This window comes from Chaetura pelagica, unplaced genomic scaffold, assembly GCF_000747805.2.
Source record: "Chaetura pelagica isolate M959 unplaced genomic scaffold, ChaPel_1.0 scaffold356, whole genome shotgun sequence".
Classification (NCBI taxonomy): Eukaryota; Metazoa; Chordata; class Aves; order Apodiformes; family Apodidae; genus Chaetura; species Chaetura pelagica.
In genome coordinates this window covers 7,256,996-7,277,680 of record NW_009953964.1, presented here as the reverse complement: position 1 = coordinate 7,277,680, position 20,685 = coordinate 7,256,996, and the positions used below count along the sequence as shown (strand labels likewise).

General features: G+C 39.6%; 1 protein-coding gene across 1 annotated transcript in view; it reads right to left on the bottom strand.

Moving 5' to 3' along the window:
* RNF145 (ring finger protein 145) overlaps positions 1-20,685 on the bottom strand; it is a 33,557-nt gene that overhangs the window by 4,184 nt on the left and 8,688 nt on the right. Inside the window, exons 2-7 of the mRNA XM_010001997.1 lie at positions 17,668-17,776; positions 11,757-11,848; positions 6,762-6,997; positions 3,941-4,116; positions 1,454-1,594; positions 2-81 (exon numbers count right to left, since the gene is read on the bottom strand). Coding sequence (XP_010000299.1) covers positions 2-81; positions 1,454-1,594; positions 3,941-4,116; positions 6,762-6,997; positions 11,757-11,848; positions 17,668-17,776 — 834 coding nt within the window. The remainder of the gene's footprint in view (position 1; positions 82-1,453; positions 1,595-3,940; positions 4,117-6,761; positions 6,998-11,756; positions 11,849-17,667; positions 17,777-20,685) is intronic.

The window sequence follows — 20,685 nt, the reverse complement described above, 5'->3', positions numbered from 1 at the left end:
AATGCCCGATGCACAACTTGAAGCTCAATCAAACCTGTCTGCACAGCCAGGATCAGGAGCGTGACACCTTCAGTCATTCCCCTGCAGATCAACACAGTCAAAACAACAACCAATCACATCTTTCTGTATGTCCATGTTGGTTCAAAAATACATGTAGAAATACCAGGAAATAAGCTGTCTGTTTCTGCCTCAACCCTTCAAATGTCACTTCTTCTAGCTTTTACTGATGTCCCTGCTAAGGCTTTAATCACAGGGGAAAGTTTTCAGAAATGCTCAAGTGTTGGGGGTTAGGAACTAGCAAATTTCACAACCCTGCCCCTGACTAGCAGCACCTGAGCTACATCCAACACAGATGACATCACCCAGTGACAAGGTCCTCCCAGCACAAAGAATTTTAAGGACCCAGGTTGTGTTTTAGGAGGAACCCAAAAGCCTCAGTGTTGCCTACACACACCTGAAGCAGCACTGCTACATCTGCACCTGGACACCGATCAGCTGCATTCCTAGATCACAATGAGGACCCTCTCCAACTGTTTTATTTCCCCATTGTGCCCCTCCTGTCTGTCCTTCAGCCCTGGGGGGGGAAACATCCCTGACCCAACACCCCACCTGGTGCCCACTTCAGGCAAATCAGCAATGCAGCCATTTTTCATTGTATTCTCTATGTACCCACACCAAATGCAGCTGTCCACTTCTTTTTGGCTCAGAACCTCAGACTGCATTTAATGCCTTCCAGGACCACAACCTAGCACCAGTATTTGATGCAGTTAAAGTACAGATCACCAGCACTAAATGCTTCCCCAAAAGATGCTTGTACATAGACTGCTCCTGGACAGCCCAAATTCATACTGTTTTTGCTTTCACATCTTGGAATCCAAACAAAAATCCCACAAAGTTTCCATATGGTCTGAACTTTCAGTAGAGTTAAGGGCTGGAATAACTGAGAAAGGCCATACCTAGGATCCCAACTTCGTATTAGATGAATTGCAAGCATTAAGAAAAGGTATTTTTCTGTATTTTGTCTGTTTCCCACGGTAGTTTACAGACAATCCATAAAATGCTGTGTTTTAAGCTTCATAATTAGTCATGTTTCACACATGACTACAGGATAAATGAGGATACAGAAACAAAGTGTTTATATTCTCCAAGCATGTGAAAATTTTTCCAGTGACTCATGTGAATGAAAGCACTAAGACAATCAAACTGTGCAATTAGAAATCCCAACTAACAGTCTTGAATTTATTACAGAAATGAACTATCTCCCAGTAAGTCTGTGACAAGCTGCATTTTCACCTCACATCCTCCCAATGCACACACAGACTGGCAGACCAGAAGCCCGTCAAGGATATTCAAAAGGTTGTAAGTTAAAAAATTGCAACACAACCCACACATTTCTCTATAAATCCCTCTCTGTCTGCTTCTTTTTAGACCCTAGGCACAACAAGGCACTTACCTGTTCATAGCAGGATCATTCATGAATGCTCGGTAACCCTGCAAGTAAAACTTGCAGAGAGTCAGAACTCCCAAAGCAACAAAAGAGACTGTGAAGACCAATCCCAGCAGCGAGTATGGAGTGCTACAGCATTCTGCAATACTAGGAGGAGAGAGGGGAAACAAAGGAAACAAAAAGGTCTGTTAAAGACAATGTGATGAGTTCTCCCCTTGTCCTGTTAACTGCAAGCTGGTTTTAAAGCATAATTTGATTGTTTTAATGAAAATCTTAAAAGCTCTACACAGCCACAGAATCCCTCTATAGAAAGATGAAAGGTATCCTGAGACTTCTTTCTGAGGCACAACTTCATCTCGGCTCCCCAGCCAACGCTGCCGTCAGCTGGAGTTGGGCTGTGGGCATTGCTGGGGTCCCTCTGCAGCGCTGTGCCACACGGTGGCACTGTCCTGCTTCTGTAGGGTTTTCACAACCAACAGTCCATTCGGCAGCCACCATGCACCCAGGTTAGTTGCTGAAATTTCAGCCAGCTACCAGAAACACAGAATTGAAGAAGATGGATTCACACGGGTCCTTGCTACTCAGATCTGTCATAGTGCAAAACAAACATCAAACTGATAAATAGTATGGGAGACTGGGGGCTTTTGGTAGCATTAATATCAGGTTCATGTAGGCAACACCTGTCTTTCAAATGGCTGAGCCAGAAGCAGTAAAATAAGACAGTGAATAATATTCTCCCTCAGCAGGCTTCTTTCCCTCTTTTGCTATAGCAATGAAGTCCCAAAGATTGAGACTTCAGAATACATTTGACACTGCTGAGAATAGCTGCATATTTCAGTTCCTTTTCCTTGGGGCTGCTCTTCTGCTGATCCTGGCACTGCAATATTTGGAGCAGACTAAGCCCCAGAGCGTACTTGGGCTTCTGAAAAGCACTCTGCCAGAACAAGGGGAGTGCAGTGCAATGTATGCCCCAGCACTTGGTAACAAACCAGCTGAAAGCCAGGGATCACACATCTGGAAATCCTCACATATACAGTGCAAGGTAATACACTGACAACCTCATTCATTTAAAAAAATGAAAAAATAAAAAATAAAATCTTCACTTGTTCACCAGCATAGTCATCTTGGAAGAAAAATTAGTGGTCAAAAACATGTCATGCTAATTTAGTCACTGAAGAGTGAACTAGTCCAGCACTCTACCAAAACAAAACAGTTTTGAAGAAGCATAGGCTTCAAAGATAAACAAAGCTTGTCCAAGAGACATTTACTTTGTCTCTTAATTACTACTTTAACCATAAATCTCCTTTGAAAGCAATTCAACGAAAGCAGAAAATGCTGACTGATGTGTTTACATGCACTATTTGCAGTGCTTCTGGTAAGTGTTCCAATTCTGCCTGTTCATCAACCCAAGCAGGGTGGAAAAAGCTTTTAAATGCTCCTGCAGGCCAAGGTAGAGAGAAACATAATTTTTAAAGCAGCTATTTCTGTAGAATATTTGAGGAACTATTAGGTTTTGCTTTAAAATAAATGATCAGAAATCAAGAATCCTGGATTTTCTGCCTGATGCCCAATCCCTTTTTGTCAGAGTAATTACAGTGCCATTCTCAAACTTATTTCCAGAGGATCTACTATGCAAGGGTCCCAGAGGGGCTTAAGAGCTCCAAAAGAAGCCTGGGGAGCTTTCAATGTTATGAATTGTCCCAAAGAGTTTAACTACTCAAGGCTTTTAAAAAATCACAGCAGTTACATACTCGTGGATGAGATTTTGAGAGAATAACATGGACAATGAAAGGTAGAAAACAGCTTTTCAACTGCAAATATGCAAACAAGAGCTTTCCAGCCTGGAAAGAACAGACCCATGCTACTCTCCATTTCAAAGAAAATAACTGTTTAGTCCACTTTCTGCCCCCTCCCCCCCATACATGGATTGAGGGGCACTGAATTAAACTATTTGGATTCCAACTATCAAAATGGATTTTCCATCACACAGACCAAGCTGAACCGTGAACCTCCTTGCCTCAGGATCTTTCAAATGACAAAAGTGTACAGAGGTTCAAAGGCAGAAAGCACAAACTGATGGAAGAGAAGTCTTTTGAAAGCTACTGAATACATATTAACCATACCCAGCTAATGCAGACTGACAGCCAAAGTTGGATGTGGGGCTGGATGAGTACTAGGAAGCATCCTGTTTGTCATATTATCGGTGGGTACTTTGCTCTAATTATAGCTATTCCCTCACCAAAGGAATATTTTGCTTTCTTTGGAAACTCTCCCACAGTTCTACTAATGCTGTTTGTTCTGAATGGGATCCATGCCTCTGAAAGACAAACTTAACAAGGGTTTACATACATGGTCACTGCAATAAGGATAAATGTTTGCTGAGCACCAAAATGCAATAAAGCAAATGTATCTATCCAGTTTCTAAAAGAGCCCACACTCATTTCAGAAGACAGTAAAAACAGAAAATCAGCTATTTGCAGACTAGTTAATTACCTTGTCAAGAAGAGGAAGAGGAGCCTCTCTCTTGAGGCAGGTTGGTCCCGTGTGCTAAAATAGGAATAGATCTGAAGAGCAAATAAGACAAGCCAGAACACCATGAAAAGAACTGGGACAACTAGCTGGTTCCACAGAGACATCCCCAGAGCCAGGAGACCATATACCTCCACCACCTGAGCAAGACAGAAAAATGCAGTTTGTTACTGGTTCACAGCACATGTGATGTGGTAACAACAACAAAGCCACAAGAAAGCTGAGGAGAATTCACATGGCATTAGCCATCCCAAGGGAAAAGAGGAGATACACCAAAATACAGTTTGACAACAGGAGAGCCCAGGTTCAGCACTGACATATTACAGCTGACCCATGTCTGTCATGAAGTAGGGACAAGCACCTGATTGTGCAGCAAACTGTCAGATAAGCTGAATGCTCCTTCCTGTGAACATCTGGCTCGGAGCTGCTGACTGCAGCCTGCCCACAGCCAGAGGGGCAAGGACACGTGCCTCCGTATCTTGCACAGCCCACTCAGACCTTTTTGCCCAGCTTAAGCCACAGCAATGTTGTTTTCTCTACGGTTACTGCCAAGTCACTGCACACACTGGAAACTGAAATATGAGCCCCATCAGTACAGTGCATTTGCTTTGCTGATCTGGTTTTAAGGAAAAACTTAATAATCCAGACATTTTATTTTTAAGTATCTCAAAAAGAACATGTACCAGACTTCTGACTGTTCCCAATCCACCAAGTGTTTTGAAACTCATCCTTTAAGAGTTATTTCAGCAGACTCTGAAGGTCAAATTATTTCTTTTGTATTGCAAAGACCAAGTTATAATGCAGCAATTTTCAATAAGATGGAACTTTATATAGCTGGACTTAATACATAAGGGTCAAAATAATTACCATTTACTCATCACCTGCTTCCCACAATGACAGAAAGTCCATAATGGCCAGCACGTTTTAACAATTGCTGAAAAAGCTGCCTACTTAGTTTTTCATGATAAGCATGAGGGGTGTTACATTCATGGGACCTGCTGTGCTATCGACTATAGCTGATGGACAAGCAACAAGCTGCTGGCAGGGACACAGTCCCAAGCTCCTGCTTTTAGCTTTGCACAGACTTGTGAAGGAATCGCATCTGCCCTCAGGAGACTCCCTCGGCCTGGGATCAATGTAAGCAATCCTATGCAGCTCCTGGCAGAGTACTCCACCACATCAGAAAAGGGTCATGCTACACTCATAAAGCAGATTCATAACCGTGTGGTGTTTCTGGCATCTTCTACTCAAGTGGGAAGCTACAGTTCCAGACCTGCTTTTAAATTACACCATTAGCCACAGTCTGAAACACACACAACACACAAAATACCTGTCATGGCCCACCTGTTAGGGTTGTCTCCCCTATGACACTGCATTCAGGAAACACTCCTGGTGTTTAAAATCCCAAAATTCAGTACTTTTTTGCCACTGGTATCAAAACAGTAACCAAATCCAGGCAAAAATAGTTGCAAACTCACCAACACTTGGATGAAGCCATAATTGAAAACTAACAACTATACAAAGTTATAGCGATGGAAATACAAGTGGGAAAATATTCTAGAGACACCAGTAATATCCTCCTTGGAATAAGCACACTAAGCTTGATTTGCAGAGGAGCTGCAGCCAGTTATACAAACACACTATGAACCAGTGGGTGCTTTTAAGTCTTGAATTAGTTTTTCATCAACAAATCTACAAGATAGTTATGGATGAGATCAGACCATACTAGGTGCTGTACAAGCACAGAAGGATAATCCTGCTCCAAAGACCAATTACATACACAATAAATAACAGTAACAATCAACATGACAGGCTGAGACCTTGGCACACCAGACACCTACTGCTGCCAAGTTTTGGGTTATGCATGACAGATATGACAGCACAGAAGAGCTTTAAAGAGGGCTTTGAAAGAACTTAACAAGTTAGTTTTCAGACTGCTTCTGGACTGAAGCTGGCAGAAAACCAGTGGCTCAGTTTGAAAAAATGCAGCCAGTAGTGAGAACTGAAATAGTGGGTCAGTCAAAAGTCAAACAAACATCAATCTTTTTACCTTGAAATACAAAGAAGGGCTCATATTCACATACATTTTATTTTTGTATAAATAGCATCATATCTTTTGCGTTATCTTTTTATAAATAATGCAGGATCTTTTGAACTAAATACATATTAGATGTGAAAGTGTTAACAAAATGGATGTGTCAGATCAGTCTTCTCTGTTTCTGATAACTTAAGAGGTCTCAGCAATGGTGCTGTTCTAAAGAAAACACTACAGACTTTTCAAATCACTGTCTGCAAGTTACAAATAAATTACTGTCAGTGATTATTACAGGCAAAATCAGCTTCAATGTTACTCTCAATTTAGTGCTACTATAATTACAAACGCTTTCCATAGAGAAGGCATTTCTTGAAATGAACAGCTACTACAATTAATGCATGGGGATTAACTTGCTCACTTAATGAGACTGTAAATAAATTCCATTCTGCCACAATCTTGTCTTTTAGCCTGGATTTGTGAAGGACTAAACTGAGTCTAAGCAAGTTGACATGCTCAGTTGGCCAGCAGCATAATTCAGGCTAATGTCTTAACCGCTCACAAATTATAAGATACCATAAATTAAAGAAAAAAGATGCTATGAACATATCTAGTTGGCTAAGAAAGCATAAGTTCACACAGAAACACCCTTGCATAGAAGACAAGTCAAAGTATTTTTTTATTTCTTTCCTGAAAAAAAAAAAAAAAAAGCCTGGGCCAGGGAAAATAAAATTGTTACGTTCTCTGTCTTACCTGGACAAGTTCTCTGTATGCAGATTTCGCCAAGTTATAGGGCACCAGAAGATTTGATGCCAGAAAGTAGAGAACTTCCAACCCAGTGAAAATCATGGCGAATTTGTTGATGACGACAATGGTTTCCAAAGGGACCAGGCAAAGTCGCGCCAGCAGAGGGAGCATGTGAGCAGAGAAAAGCCAAATCTGTTTGGTTTTCATGACGCAGGAGCAGAGCGTACACACCACCAGCTGACCTGAAACCACCACACAGTATTTTAGAATCAAGCTGATTATCCCCTTCAGGAAAAACGTATTTTAATACGTTATCTTCCCATAACACAGTTATCAACATCCAGCATATTATGACAGTTCTAACTAGGACATAGCTGTTACAAAACCAGGCTCCTCTACATCTTTTGCTGGGTCACAAAAGTCGCTGTTTTCAAACTGCGCCAAGTGTGCGCTTTCACTTGACAGATTAGTGAGATGTAAACCCAAAACACATGCAGACTCACACTCAGATTAATATGAAGTCCCAAAAATAAACAGTGCAGAGGATAACCAAGCAAGTCATCCTTCTTTTTCCTTAACATCCCCAGCTCAACCTAAATCCCATCAGTATCTGTATACACGGCAGTAGCTTTTCTGAAGCCCAGCTATGCTACTATTTCATCCCAAAAGTAATCAGAGGTCCCAAATGGCTTTTAGAGCAACAATATTTATACTGTCAAGAGGAATTACTGGCTAAGAACAGCAACAGGAGAAAGTCAGGTCAGCAGCTGAGACTTCAATAATTTCATAATGCCCTGAGGCAGTTGCTTAAAATTATCACTGAAGCTTGCAAGTGACAGATAATTAACAACTAAATTCCCTTAAACAGTTGGCGGGGACGTGAGTACATCTCTCCCACACACCAAGATTTGGAGGGTGGTATTTCTAGAGCAGACCACTCCAGTATAACTGTTCCCATCAGAGTCACTGGAAACTGTACCCTTTATCTCAGAGGAAACGGAACAAGGTGAAAGGCACATTGCCTGGGTAAGAACAATTCTCATTCATCATTTTGCAGTAAAGTAAAAAGCTTATTGCATATTATTGAAAAGGAGAACTTTGTTCACCACCTATGTCAGCTTACAGCCAAAAGCCACAATATGTGGTACTATGCTGAAGTGTCTATATGCTGGTTCGGAGCTACCTCCACTAACATTTGCATGTCACAACTCTGTAAATTGAGGAGTTAGCCTTAGCAAAACAGAGTAACAAAATCAAGGCCGTTAACATCTCTAGGTCAGAGGTAACTCCATGTGTTCATATAAGCTTATGGACCTTGCAGGCCCTTCTGGATGAGTTGGGGAAGGAAGATGTGAGAGGAGAAATAGTACTAGGGTTTGCTTTCATTTTACCTAGCTTCATTACCTAGGAAAGGACTCCTGCTTTCAAAACAACTACAGCTGACCTGAAACCACTCTCTAAACTCTGCTACTTAAGCATAAGAAGTTCTTGTTTTATACTGTTCTCTTTCAAGTTTAAGTCCTACTGTCAATTTGGTAGATGTATTTTTGAATTAGCAGATGTCTTTTCAGATCAAGCACCCTTGCTCTCAGCAAGACACTACGAGCATACTGGGTCTTACAAGCTTCAGATAAAGTTACTCCACTCATCTTTTTAGAAGTTCAACAGACTCCAGCTCTGAAGCATCCTCCCTCTGCTTTGTTGTTCTCTGCCCACACACAAGTTGCTACAACCCAATTTAAGATACCACCAGCACACTGCTGTGCTATAATATTCAGGAGCCTGGCACAGTCAGCTTGCAGGGATTTCTGCAACTCATGGTAACTAAGGCAACCCAGCATCACACACAGAGGGATACAAATACCAGCATCCAATACATATTTCAGATGATGTCACTCTTACTAAATGCTGAAGTAAAATACTGCTAAAACATCACATTAAACAATCCAACACTCTTTGGGATTACTCTGGACCTTTCCAATCACTAAACAGGACCTCTGAGTTCAGCCTCATCTCATGCAACAGCATGACCTGCTTTCCTCCAACAGTGACGTGCTGAGTATCCTGCGAAACTCTCTGAACATCCCACCTTTTTAATTTAAACACTGATCAAAAGTTACTTGTCCTGAGAAGGAGAGATGCACGCCATCAAAGGAAACACATGGAGCAATTTCTCTGGAGCCCCAATCTCATTCCTTAAGTCTGCACTTTGTCAATCAACTCTTTCAGGAAGGACCTGAAAATGCCTCCAATAGAGCTTTTACTGACTGGTACTTCCCACTCTAAACTGGGGTAGCAGCACCTCTCTCTGCAGTAAATCACAGTTTATCCCCAACAGGCCTGTACACATTGGTCATCACACATAACAGCATCAGTCAGAAGAAATTACTTCGTACCTCGTATCAAATCATAAAATGATGTTAACACTAGCTATCTGCTAAGAGTAGCAAATCCAGCTGAATGTTTGCAGTCTGTAAACTTACAATGCTGTGGAATGAGAACTGGCAGACACAGCTAATGAACCCAACAGCTGGAAACCTCCTGCAGGACACCAGGCTCGTCTACTAGGGAATGAGGCAATGAGGAAGAAATTTATTGGTTTAAGTTCCTGTCGATTCTTTTTCCTTTCCCAAACCACCACAAATACAATAAACATTGCTGACAGGTAGCCAAAGCCTCTCAGCTCATAAGCTAGTGGAAAATGTGCAAGTAGAAAGCTTATGAGGTACAGCCACTACTCAAGCCACTCTGAGTAGGGAACAGTCTTTATTTCATTCCCAACTTCAGAAAGCTGATGTTAACCAACTCTCTGCCTATGTCACTAACTGTTATTCGAAAACAGGAATAACCTAAAGTTAACTTGTAGACCCACTACTGTGCACTAAGAAAAAGCAATCTTCATGGTAGCACTGCCTCCAAAACCACACAGCTTTTTAACATCCACAGCTGACATGCTCACAAAATGGCACACCCATCCAACAGGCAGTCTTCAAATACATTGATTTCTTCCATCCAGCACTTAGGAAGTAACCCTAGTCAGCAGTCATGAGAGTGAATTAGATGTAAAGAAAGAAATTACTATAAGAGCCCATTCAAAAAGCACTAATGAATAAGAGCATTAAAGATTAGATTTGTGAACCAGCTGGCATACCGTACATTAACCCCTTAATTCTGATCAGAACTTTTAGGAACTAGAGCTGTTATCAGCAGCACAATTACTTTGCCATGCACTTGCCTCAGTGCCTTTGTCAACAGTGCACAACACACAGACCAAACATCTAATAAAAAGGTGGAGCATTCCTGTACATTCATTTTGCTGTGAAGACAACACAGTTCAGTGCAGCACACTCCCCAGACATGGCAGGTTCTACTGGATAAATACCAATTATGTGTCACAAATTTGAGAAAACATTTCATGTATCTACAAAACACTGTAATATCTAATCACTTGCTTTCACAGGCAAAGATGACCACTTACCATCAAGACTAAAATTACACTTTCAAGTTGGCTTTAAAAGGAGATATTAATAATGGGAACATTAACTATGTTAACATACAAACATTTGCTAACGTAGTCATGCACCTACTTCTGAAAAACAGTTACAATAAGGGGACACTTCAGCTTAGCACCCACTACAACCCAAAACAGTACTGCATAAAACCAGTATCTTTTTCTCACTTATGTTTAATCCATATTAAAGCCTGGATGAAGCATAATGGTTTGACTCAGAGTTTAGTTTCTGTCTAAGTATTACTGAATGACACAAAGCCTCCTGATCTCTTCCTGCTCAGGCCTGCCTGCTGTTTTGTGAAGCTCTCTGAGTGATTCTGCTTTATCATGAGACCCCACATTGCAGCTGAGAGATTCAAAGGACTAATTACAAACATTTTCCCAGAGAAACACACTAAAGGCTTTAGTTGTACTTTGGTGTCATTTGACAAGACAGCAAAATACAGATATTCAGAAGGGAGAACAAATGGTACCTAAGTATTTCCTTTCCTTGAAAAATGCCAATGTTATTTCTATTTAAAAACACTAAAAGTAAAGACAAATGTCACACAGCGAAGTAAGAACACAGGCCAAAAGGAGATGTGTATGTTCTGGTAGACCTAACATACTGTAAAGAAGCATACCCATTTCCAGTAGAAAGTAAACAGAAAGCAGCTGAGTTTTGCCAACAGTACGTGGCTGACTAAATCTGTCAATGTATCTGATGAAAACCATAGATCTTAGTGAAAGGAATTATGGAAGATTTTTCTTCCAAGCTTGTATCAGGCTTAATTTAAAATACACAGTGGAACATACGTCCTGGTGCAGCAACCTTAACACGGAATTTACTCCCTTCCAGGCAAAAGTTCAAAAGGTAACGGAATAGTCTAAAAAGTCAAACTCTTCAGGATTTATTTGGTATTTTTAGGTAGTCATCTCTGCCACTAATCCAACACAGTTTAAATGTAGTTTTGACTTGCTACTCCTTAACTGGACAAATCACACAGTTAAGAAAACAGTACACAGTTAAGAAAACCAACACAATAGCCTGCAGTCCCAGGCACACCCATACATCTGTTTCACCAGTTTTTTGTAAGAGAATAATACTGTTAATCTGTAAGGCTAATAAAGAATAAATACTTGTACAACACTTTCATTAGCAAAAGCATTACAAGTACGTGTTACTATTGAAATTTCTACAGTACAGTACATCTGGATTATTGACAACCCAGTCCTTCTGAATCAGATTGAGTCTAAGAAGAATCAAGGGCAAGAGCATGACAAACAGACCTAGAAAATACTTCAAGGCTGCAGGTATGGGAGTATTGGTAAATCAGTGGCACAGAAAAAGCCAAGCAGGATACATCCAGCTCCCATGCCTCCTGCATGAGAAATACAAGTACTAGAAGCGGTAAGAGACATTTGAAACCAAGAGGTAAAACGTGCATAGGTTTCAACAAACAGAATTAGGCAGAGATCTCTCCTGCACCACAAATATATAAAGCACTTACCTACTAAAGCAGTCATGAAACGATTCATAGAGAGAGGTTCCAAGTACATTGGTCCTTCATATCCTGATTCCAATTCGCTCCTCACATAATCTCTAAAACAAAAAAAAACAAAACATCAAACTCACAATTATTAAGATGCACTTGATCAGATAAGCAATTTATTCATTCCACACATATGTAACTTCAGTGTATGCCACAGTCAATTAAATAAATTACAAAAAACAATATTAACACTACTGTTACAGCAGCCTCACTGATGTAAGGATCTAACTGAGGCATGACTTAAGTGAGAGAAGCATTATGTGTAATTAAGACTCACTGGCATAGCTGTAAAAATCCTTTGGGACATCCAAGCTGCTCTTCAGAGCATGGCCTGAAACTGCTTACTGACAAAGCCTCTTAAGCAGCATTCCATTTTTAAGTATCCTTATTAAGTGTTCTTCCTTATGACAATTTCTTTTCCCACCAGCTCAATGTGAAAAGAAAAATAATTGAGAACTTGACAGAGATGTCTTCCAATGCAATGGTTATAGTACTTTTCATCTAAGAATCTCTCTGCATTGAATTAAAAAAAAACGTATGTAGGAAAAGTGACAGTCATGGACTAGAGTCAAAAACACAAGTGCTTCATAATCCTTTTATCCAACATGATTTAGAGGTTTAGCTCCATCCTGGGAAACTTGGGAGACCAACTGCATACCCTCTGAAAGATCACTATTGACAGATACAGTGAGATAGCCTGAAAAATCTGACAGGATATCATTTCTCTCAGAAAAGGATGGCTAGGAGGGTAGGCTCAGGCACTCAAAAAAAGGTAAGATCTGGAGAAGACTGAGCATTTTTTCTGCTGTTGGAGATCATCCATCAGCTCTGCCTTCAAGCAGACTAGCACATGTAACAGCAATATAACTCAAACACAAATATCACACTTCGAGAAGGTGATCCTGGAACAGCACAGCAGTAATTCTCCAGTGGCTCCTTCATGCTCTGTCATGAGACAGCAGGTAATGCTCATAACCCTTTGGATCCACGTCTCCAGCCCCTTTTTCTGCCTTGCCCTGTGACCTTTCCTTCTCCACTTCCAAGGACGGCTCCTGCTCCATCCTCCTCTGACCCTACCAACTCTGCCAGCAGCACAACTAATCCTGTGCTTGTATCTGGCTGATACTGTCCAGTCATTCATGTCTGGCTACATCTCAGCCTGGGAATGCCAGACAGACACACTTGCTCTGACCCTGCACAGAGCTAGCAGAGTCTGTTTGCTAGAGGGGTACAGCACTTCACTTTTCACGTATTTATTTACATCAGTGAGGCAAGCCACACTTGCTGGGAACAGATGCAGTCAAAGCAAGGCAAACAGTACCAGAAACCACAACCAACACATGAACTGCTCTTTTAATTTCAGAGCAGAAAAAGCATGCAACTCAGTGCTAATGAAAGCATTCGCTTCTCCCCAGAAAAGTGGAAATACACCCTTCTTCTAGTATTAGATTGCTACCCAAGGTATTCACTATTTCATTTGCAAAAAATCCATGGAATTCAAGACACAAATCTCAAAGTACTAAAACAAACACTTCAAAGCCTATCCTTCATAGCTGACAACCCTGCCTACTCACTGCAGCTTTTCAAGTGTCACAGTGTATGCAAGGTATGTTGAAATGGGTTCTTTAGACTGTAGCCTACAATTAAAAACACATGAGGATCGAAAGGGCCCCTAAAACAACTGATTCTAGATGGAACTTCCTCCTTCTTATCAAGGTATAGCTAAGCACAAGGGCTTTTTCCACCTTCCAACACCCATATGGATGTAATCTTTGGAACAAAATTGGGTAATTTTTTATCTCATATGAACCTATAGAAAGCACTTTCTGAAAACATTCACAACACAAACAGGATAATCCCTCAGAGTTACCAAGGGAGTAAAAAATAACACCATTTACAACATGCTGAAGCTGTTTTTTTTGTATTAGCAATGTCATGCTCCATCCTCACATTTAAGGTGGAAACACTGGCATTTCTGAACTGAAGGAAAGCGATGAAGACATCATGTTTTTCTGTCTGTTAGAAAACAGGCTACAGAATCAACCAGGATACAAAATGCTGCAAGATGACCTTACACAGCTTAGCAAAGCACACCAACAAAGCTGCACTTAAGAGTTGCTTCTTCAACACCAGGATCATGGCTAGAGATTACCCAAATGCCTTCAAGCTACATTCCTTGCCTTTGTCTGTCTGTCTGATTCAGTCATCTGCACAGAGGTCTATACTTGGCTTGATTCTTTAAGTAACTCTCATTCACATAGTTTTGGGCCTATAGGCTCATAGGAGCAATGTTTTAACATCTCCTAAATTTTTTAAACAGTATTTGTAGATGACATCTGAATAAGGAAAGTCGAAGCAATGATTCTCTTATTACCAGTACAAGTGCAAGGATCTTTTGGCACAGACACCAATCAGAAGGCACCTCGAACAGCTGCAGTGCCATACAAGATGCTGAGAAGAGCACGTGCCTGCACTCAATTTTGATCAATTAAAGCTGTATTAAGCTTTCCATTTGAGAATTGTTCACTTTACTGCATCAATATAAGAAAACAAGAATGCTAAAATCATTATTTACTAGTTAATTAAATGACTGAAAAATTACTTTAGAAAATTAGGATACAAGAATAAAGCTTAGATCAGATTGCCTGCTGTTCAGGCTGTAGATGGATTCCCAGCCTCATTTAATCAAACTGCTGGACTGTGAACATACACTCATGGATGGGAATGACTAATACAGTTCTAAAAAGGCGAAGAGACAGTGCATGACTTTTTAGTTACTGAAAGTGCAGAAAGGTCATCTGTTTTTAAAAATATGCTTTGTAACTGACATAAGGCACAGTGGTTATCTGACCTAATTGATTCATATTGCTGACAGGTACTTTGGCTGATTAATCTCTACCTCCAACATCAAATACACACTCTCATAGGTTTTAAATGTCTACAGACAACCTTAAAATTAAGTGCATTTTAAGATTATCCATAAGAAACAGTTCAGTCTCTTGCTCCCCCATCTTCTCATTCTAAGCTCTGTAAGACTCAACACTTAGAATACAACCACAACAAAACTGCGGAACATGAAATAAAGATGTAAATTCAATTTTTTAGAATTAATAGTGTGTTTAACTGCATCATGTATTTTATGCATAATTGCATGATTTATTTTTCCAAATTCTATTACTGGAAATGGGGAAAAGAAATGTGATCCTTTCAAGTAAGCGACATAAAAAGTAAGATCAGCAGCCATTTTCCTTGCCAGAGGCAGTAGGTTTTTATTTTTTAAAACAGACTTATCCTTTTTCCATAAACAGATGGTGTATAATCTCCACCCAAATTGCCAGGTTAACGCACTACACAGAAATGTAGCATCTTCTTGGGACTCTCCAAGTGTTCATGAATATTGGCTAATTAATCTTTACACATTAAGGTAATTCTCAGTTTTGCAGATAAGGAACCAAACACTTAAGTTAGGTGACTTGTCAAGGTCATAGACCTGGAAGTCTGAAGTCAGAGCTTAACTCTAAAATTCAGATCTTCTTATTCCCAGACTTGCAGCTGAACCACAAGCTATTTCTGGGGTGGAAAAAAAGCACTGAAAGCTGAAGTCTTTCAACAGCTCAGAATTTCCAGGACACTGCAGAGTCAAAAATACCAGCTGATTCTGGTCTTGTTCTATAATTTGCATTAACCAAACTGGCCTCAATAGGAGACCTCTTCATCTAACTTAAATAGCCTCCCAATTGGTAGTAAGTGCAAGCAATTTCAGCTCTAAGCAGAATTATTAACAAAAAGCATTCAGGAACAGTTTGCACATGTGACTACTGTACGCCTTGTTATGATCAGTCTGCTAAACAGAAACATCAGTTGAAATTGCCTGTTTTTGGCAATAAAAGGAACAGCTCCACTAACATTGTATTTAACTATTTTCAATCTGAAAACTAACGAGATTCAAAAATTCTTCTGAAAAGCTAATGCTTTTCAGATAAATGCATATATAATGCCCACATTATACATACAAAGGCTGCTGCTGAGAACCCCTTGCACAGTGCTTCCTTGCAAGCCAAGTCAGGCTTATATCTAGGGAGAAAGAGTAAGCTCACTCTAAAGTGTTAACAACTACATCTACTTTGCAAAATAGCTAGGGAATACTGCTTGACTATTTGAATCCAAGGCATCTTTTAATTAAGGGGTTTTTTTGGTGCCAGTTGATGCAAGATTTAATTAAAGTCTTTATTAACTCACTCCAGAAGTATCAAATAGAGAAAGCTTAGTACAAATACACTCAACAGTCCAAGCAACAGGTATTTAATTTATCTCAATAAAGCCTGTAAAGTCTCAAGCCTAAACAAAGCAATGGGAGTTAGAATTCACATTACAAAAAACATGAATAAAAAAGATATTAAAAACAAAACCAGTACTATCCCTTAATGTATCAACCAAAATCCATCCCAACTCCCTTTCTTTTAAAAAATGTAAATATCCAGAATGGCATCATGAGTACCCAGTCCAGTGAGCTGGAAGACAGGTAAGTGGTTGAGTCACCACCCCTCGAGGTATTTAAAAGAGATGTGGTGCTTAGGGACATGGTTTAGTGGTGGACTTGGCAGCGCTGGGTTAATTGTTGGACTCCATGATCTTAAAGGTCCAATCTAAACAATTCTATTATAAAGATATCTAGCTGTTAATGTTCTGGACCAAAACCCTGTATCTGATGGGTATTCAGTTACTAGCTTTGTTTTTATTCCAACACAAGTTTTTAAATAATAGTTAGGTTGTTTTTTTCTAATAAGTAAGCCTTCAATCCCATGAGAAATACCCACAAACTGTATCTATAAAACTAAGGAGTCCCCCAAGAATGATTAAAAAACCTCTTTCCTTCCTAACCAGGAAATAAGAGGCTGTAACTTCTCCCTTGCACCCTCACCCATTCAGGAAATTATTAATTAAAACTGACAACCACGACAGTGACATGTCAAGGCACCACAAAAACCTTCATTAACACTCCCCTGAATTGTAACATACCAAGTAAAACATATTCCAGCAAATGCTTTGGAACAACAATTTTTATGCAGAATATCAAACCTATTACTTCACATGAATCAATCAAAAGCATTTTTAAATGTTTCCCCATCAGCAGACAACAATAAATCAGGCCCACATCTGTATTTTTAAAACTGCCCATGTAAAGCCATTAATGTGATAGCACTCTGGTTCCAATTAAACATCTTATCAGTATGAGAGTTTACACTGGCTTTCAACAGATTTAGCTGGAGCCAAATGAAGATGACTGATTTTGTCTTTTCCAACCTGTAGTTCTCCAGACTCCTGCTCTGCACTTTAGATCCAAAACATCTGTCTTTGTTTTCAGCATAAAACATACTAAACAAAGAAAGACGAATTTAAGAATAAATTCCACTATTACTTAACTTCTACCATCTCCCACGTTACTATTTGCTCCTTTATTCTAGGTGCCAGGAAATTAGAAGTAACATCCTGTCTGCTTTGTAAACCGCCTCAGTGTTGAAAAAGCATGTTAGTCAAGCCACCAAGTTACTCAAATTACTGTATCAGACGCGACACTTAAGTCTTGCGGTAAGTGCTTTCTCTCCTCAGAGTAGTGGACATAATGCTTCACAGAAAAGTAGCTCAAAATTCCTTTTAAGTCAATGAAAATGCACCAGGACTTCTTGACTGCATACTTAATTCTGTAAACTTTTTCAAGACAAAGAACACCAGCATATATTTAGGTGTCTGGAATAGAAAAAAGGCCTCTACAAAACCAGACCTAACCCATTTGTAAGTTATTAACAAAATATCACTTATTTTTCTAATTCCCAAACCAAGGTAACAAAATTAATCCATATATTCTTACCTGGAAATTTGGTGCCCAGCATAAAGCAGAAGTGCAGTCAAGAAGTACAGGTAAAGCTGAACCAGGTGTTGCCTTGGTAAAGTTAGGAGCACAACACTTAAGACGTAACCTGTAACAAAAAGCAGAGGTTGACATTTAAAAAACAATCTATCTAACCCCAAATTTACTAAAATATGAATGCAACACTCAAGTTATTCAGATCTCTTTAACCACCTTTGTTTTAATTTGGTTTTAAAACTCACATACCTGTATTTTCCTCTCATCAAAACACAAAGCACAAAAAAAACCCTGCCACTTTCTCTTTTTCTCCCCCCATGAACAGAAATAGTTCTACCAACTTCTCTAAGGCTGCATCTAGATATCAAGAAATGGACTTGATACATTGTATTTTAACAAGACAATTTACATAATCAACATAACTAATGGAACAATGGGAAAACAGGCCTAGGTCTCCCTCTTCTTTCAAGTGAAAGCCAGTTTCAGTGTAGCAGGGAAAAAAGCCTATCCATCTTACAAACTGAGTCAACTTATGTAAACATTCCTTTTCTTCAAGCAAAGGACACAGAACACCTTTCTAGGCTGATTAGCATTATACATTTTAATTCTTCCATTTTATCTTCATGGTTTAAAGATACTTCGCATGCCCATAACTTGAAATAGGGACACAAAGGCTGTTTTCCATACTGGTAATACTAAAGCATTCAAGCTATCAGTGTTGCATAAATCAAGGACAAAACTTGGCACAGACTAGGATTTATGAGCATTTACACAAGCAGTTCCTTCACTTCTTGTTAGCATTTAACAGGATCACAGAGAAAGACCCAATGCAGATGTGGCTTCACTCTTCAAGACCTCAGTCTGGTGGCTCAACAGTCTCTCCAACACTCAGAACACCAATCTTTTTTTCCTTCATACCTGCTCTCATGAGGCTACTTCAATAAAGCAGTACTTTGAAGTCCACTTCACAACTGCGTGGTAACACGTCCCTCCACTTCTCTTTCCCAGACTCAGCAGGTCAAAAACCCAGCACACGGTGCCCTTACTAATCCTTGTTTCTGAGCTCTCCATCACTATGCAGTGAACTTATACTTTCCTGAAGGTCATCTTAAGTCCCTGGCACTGAAATCCACTTAGAAAAAAACAAACAGCAACAGCTAACAACTTCCTTGCAACTAAGAACAAAGAGCTATAGAAGAACTTACTCTGACACTTACAGCTGTGTTACATTTAGAGTTTCATCTATCTATTCAGCAACACCAGGCACAGCCTTTTTAATTGAATTAATTTATACTTTCACATTTTTAAAAATACTTAAGTATGTAACTCTTGATTGAAGCACTCAAAAGTAGTGGGACAACCAACAACCAACAAAACAGCTTGTGAACTCAGTATTTCCAACATTTCAAAAAGACAGTATCAGAGTCAATATTTATGTAAAAGTATTTCAAGGCTACTTACTATCTGCCACCTTCAATAAGCCTACTTGGTAAAATTCTACCAACAATCAGGTCTCAAAGGTTACTTGCAACACGTATCTAGAAAAGTCGTCAGACCCACATCAGTTCCCTTCCAATCCAGACTATTCTTTGGTTTTTGAGCTTTTTTAATGGGCCTGAAACACAGCATTACAACAGCTTTCTTTTTATCAACTGTTTTACACATAACAACATACTTGTAAGTTAATACAACACAGCAGATGTCTATGGAATTCATCTTCTCTATTAATCCCACTCCTTCTACCAAATACACAAATGACAATAACAGGAACCCCTCAGGAGAATTTCCATGAAGACACTCAACTAGTTTGCACCACACCACAGCACCCTGAGCCAGCTCCAGCACCTCTCACACCATCTGCAGACATCCTCAACACCTCATCTGTGCTGTATTCACCACCCTCCTATGCTTACTTAGGGACAATTCCCTCTGTGGAACAACCCACACGGCACAATCACGTGTAATTCCAGCACTTTAATTGAATCTCTTTAAGCCCATCCTTCTCACTGTAGCCTGTTACTCACCTTCAGGTGGAGAATTAAATGTAATTTATCATGCAGTCTTTTATTTCTCCACTACTCTATAAATAGTCTAGAGAATACCTGTTTATTTTATCTGCATTTAAGCTCTGCCATCTTCTTTACCTTAAGTTCTCTCACATGAAAGTCTGCTCCTTGACCATATGATGATGTACTTGAGCAGTGCTAGGATAATTACTGTAAAAACAAGACATTTCAGAGGGCAATAACTGCACTCCAACACAGCCACGTGACAGAGGAGTATTTTACAAGTGAATCAATTTAGTTGTTCTTTATACGATCAAAACTAACTAAAATATAGCAGGGTACATTGAAAGAGTGGTAAAAAAAATGCCTAAATACAAAACAAAATATGAGAAGACTACTATCACATGTGTGCCTTTTAAACAGAGGTCTTCCAAACAGCACAGATATATTATAGCACTGCACAGGGAAGCAGCACAGGGCAGCCAAGGTTACTGTAGAAGCTTGAGTAATGAACTACACCATTCTTGAGTTTGGGCTGGAATTTAAATGTTCACTTTGAAGCATCTGTTTGCTCTAATTGTTAGATACTGAAGAGGGGGAAAGCGAGAGACATTTAAAGTAGTTCCCTTTCACTGTTATTTACAATTCTCTCTTGTGACTCAATAAGAGAGATTTCAACATACTTCATACTGCAATATTTGCATTTTTGCCACAGAGGCCCTATTCCCAAAGTGGTACCAACCTCATTTCTATTGACAATGCCTCTGGTAGGAAAAAAAAAAGCAAATAATTCATTACCAAACTGTCTCATTGCAGAAGAAAAGGAAGACAAGCTTCAATTCAGATAAACTAAGAGAAATATTCTATTCTCTTTGTTCTTGCCTGGACAAATGATGTAATTAGTGTATGGTGTAAACGAGATTCTACTTCCAAACAAAGAGTCAGGAAATTAAATTTCTCACAGTGGCTGCTTTCTCATCTAAATAATTACATTTTTTATTTGCACTTCCTCTGT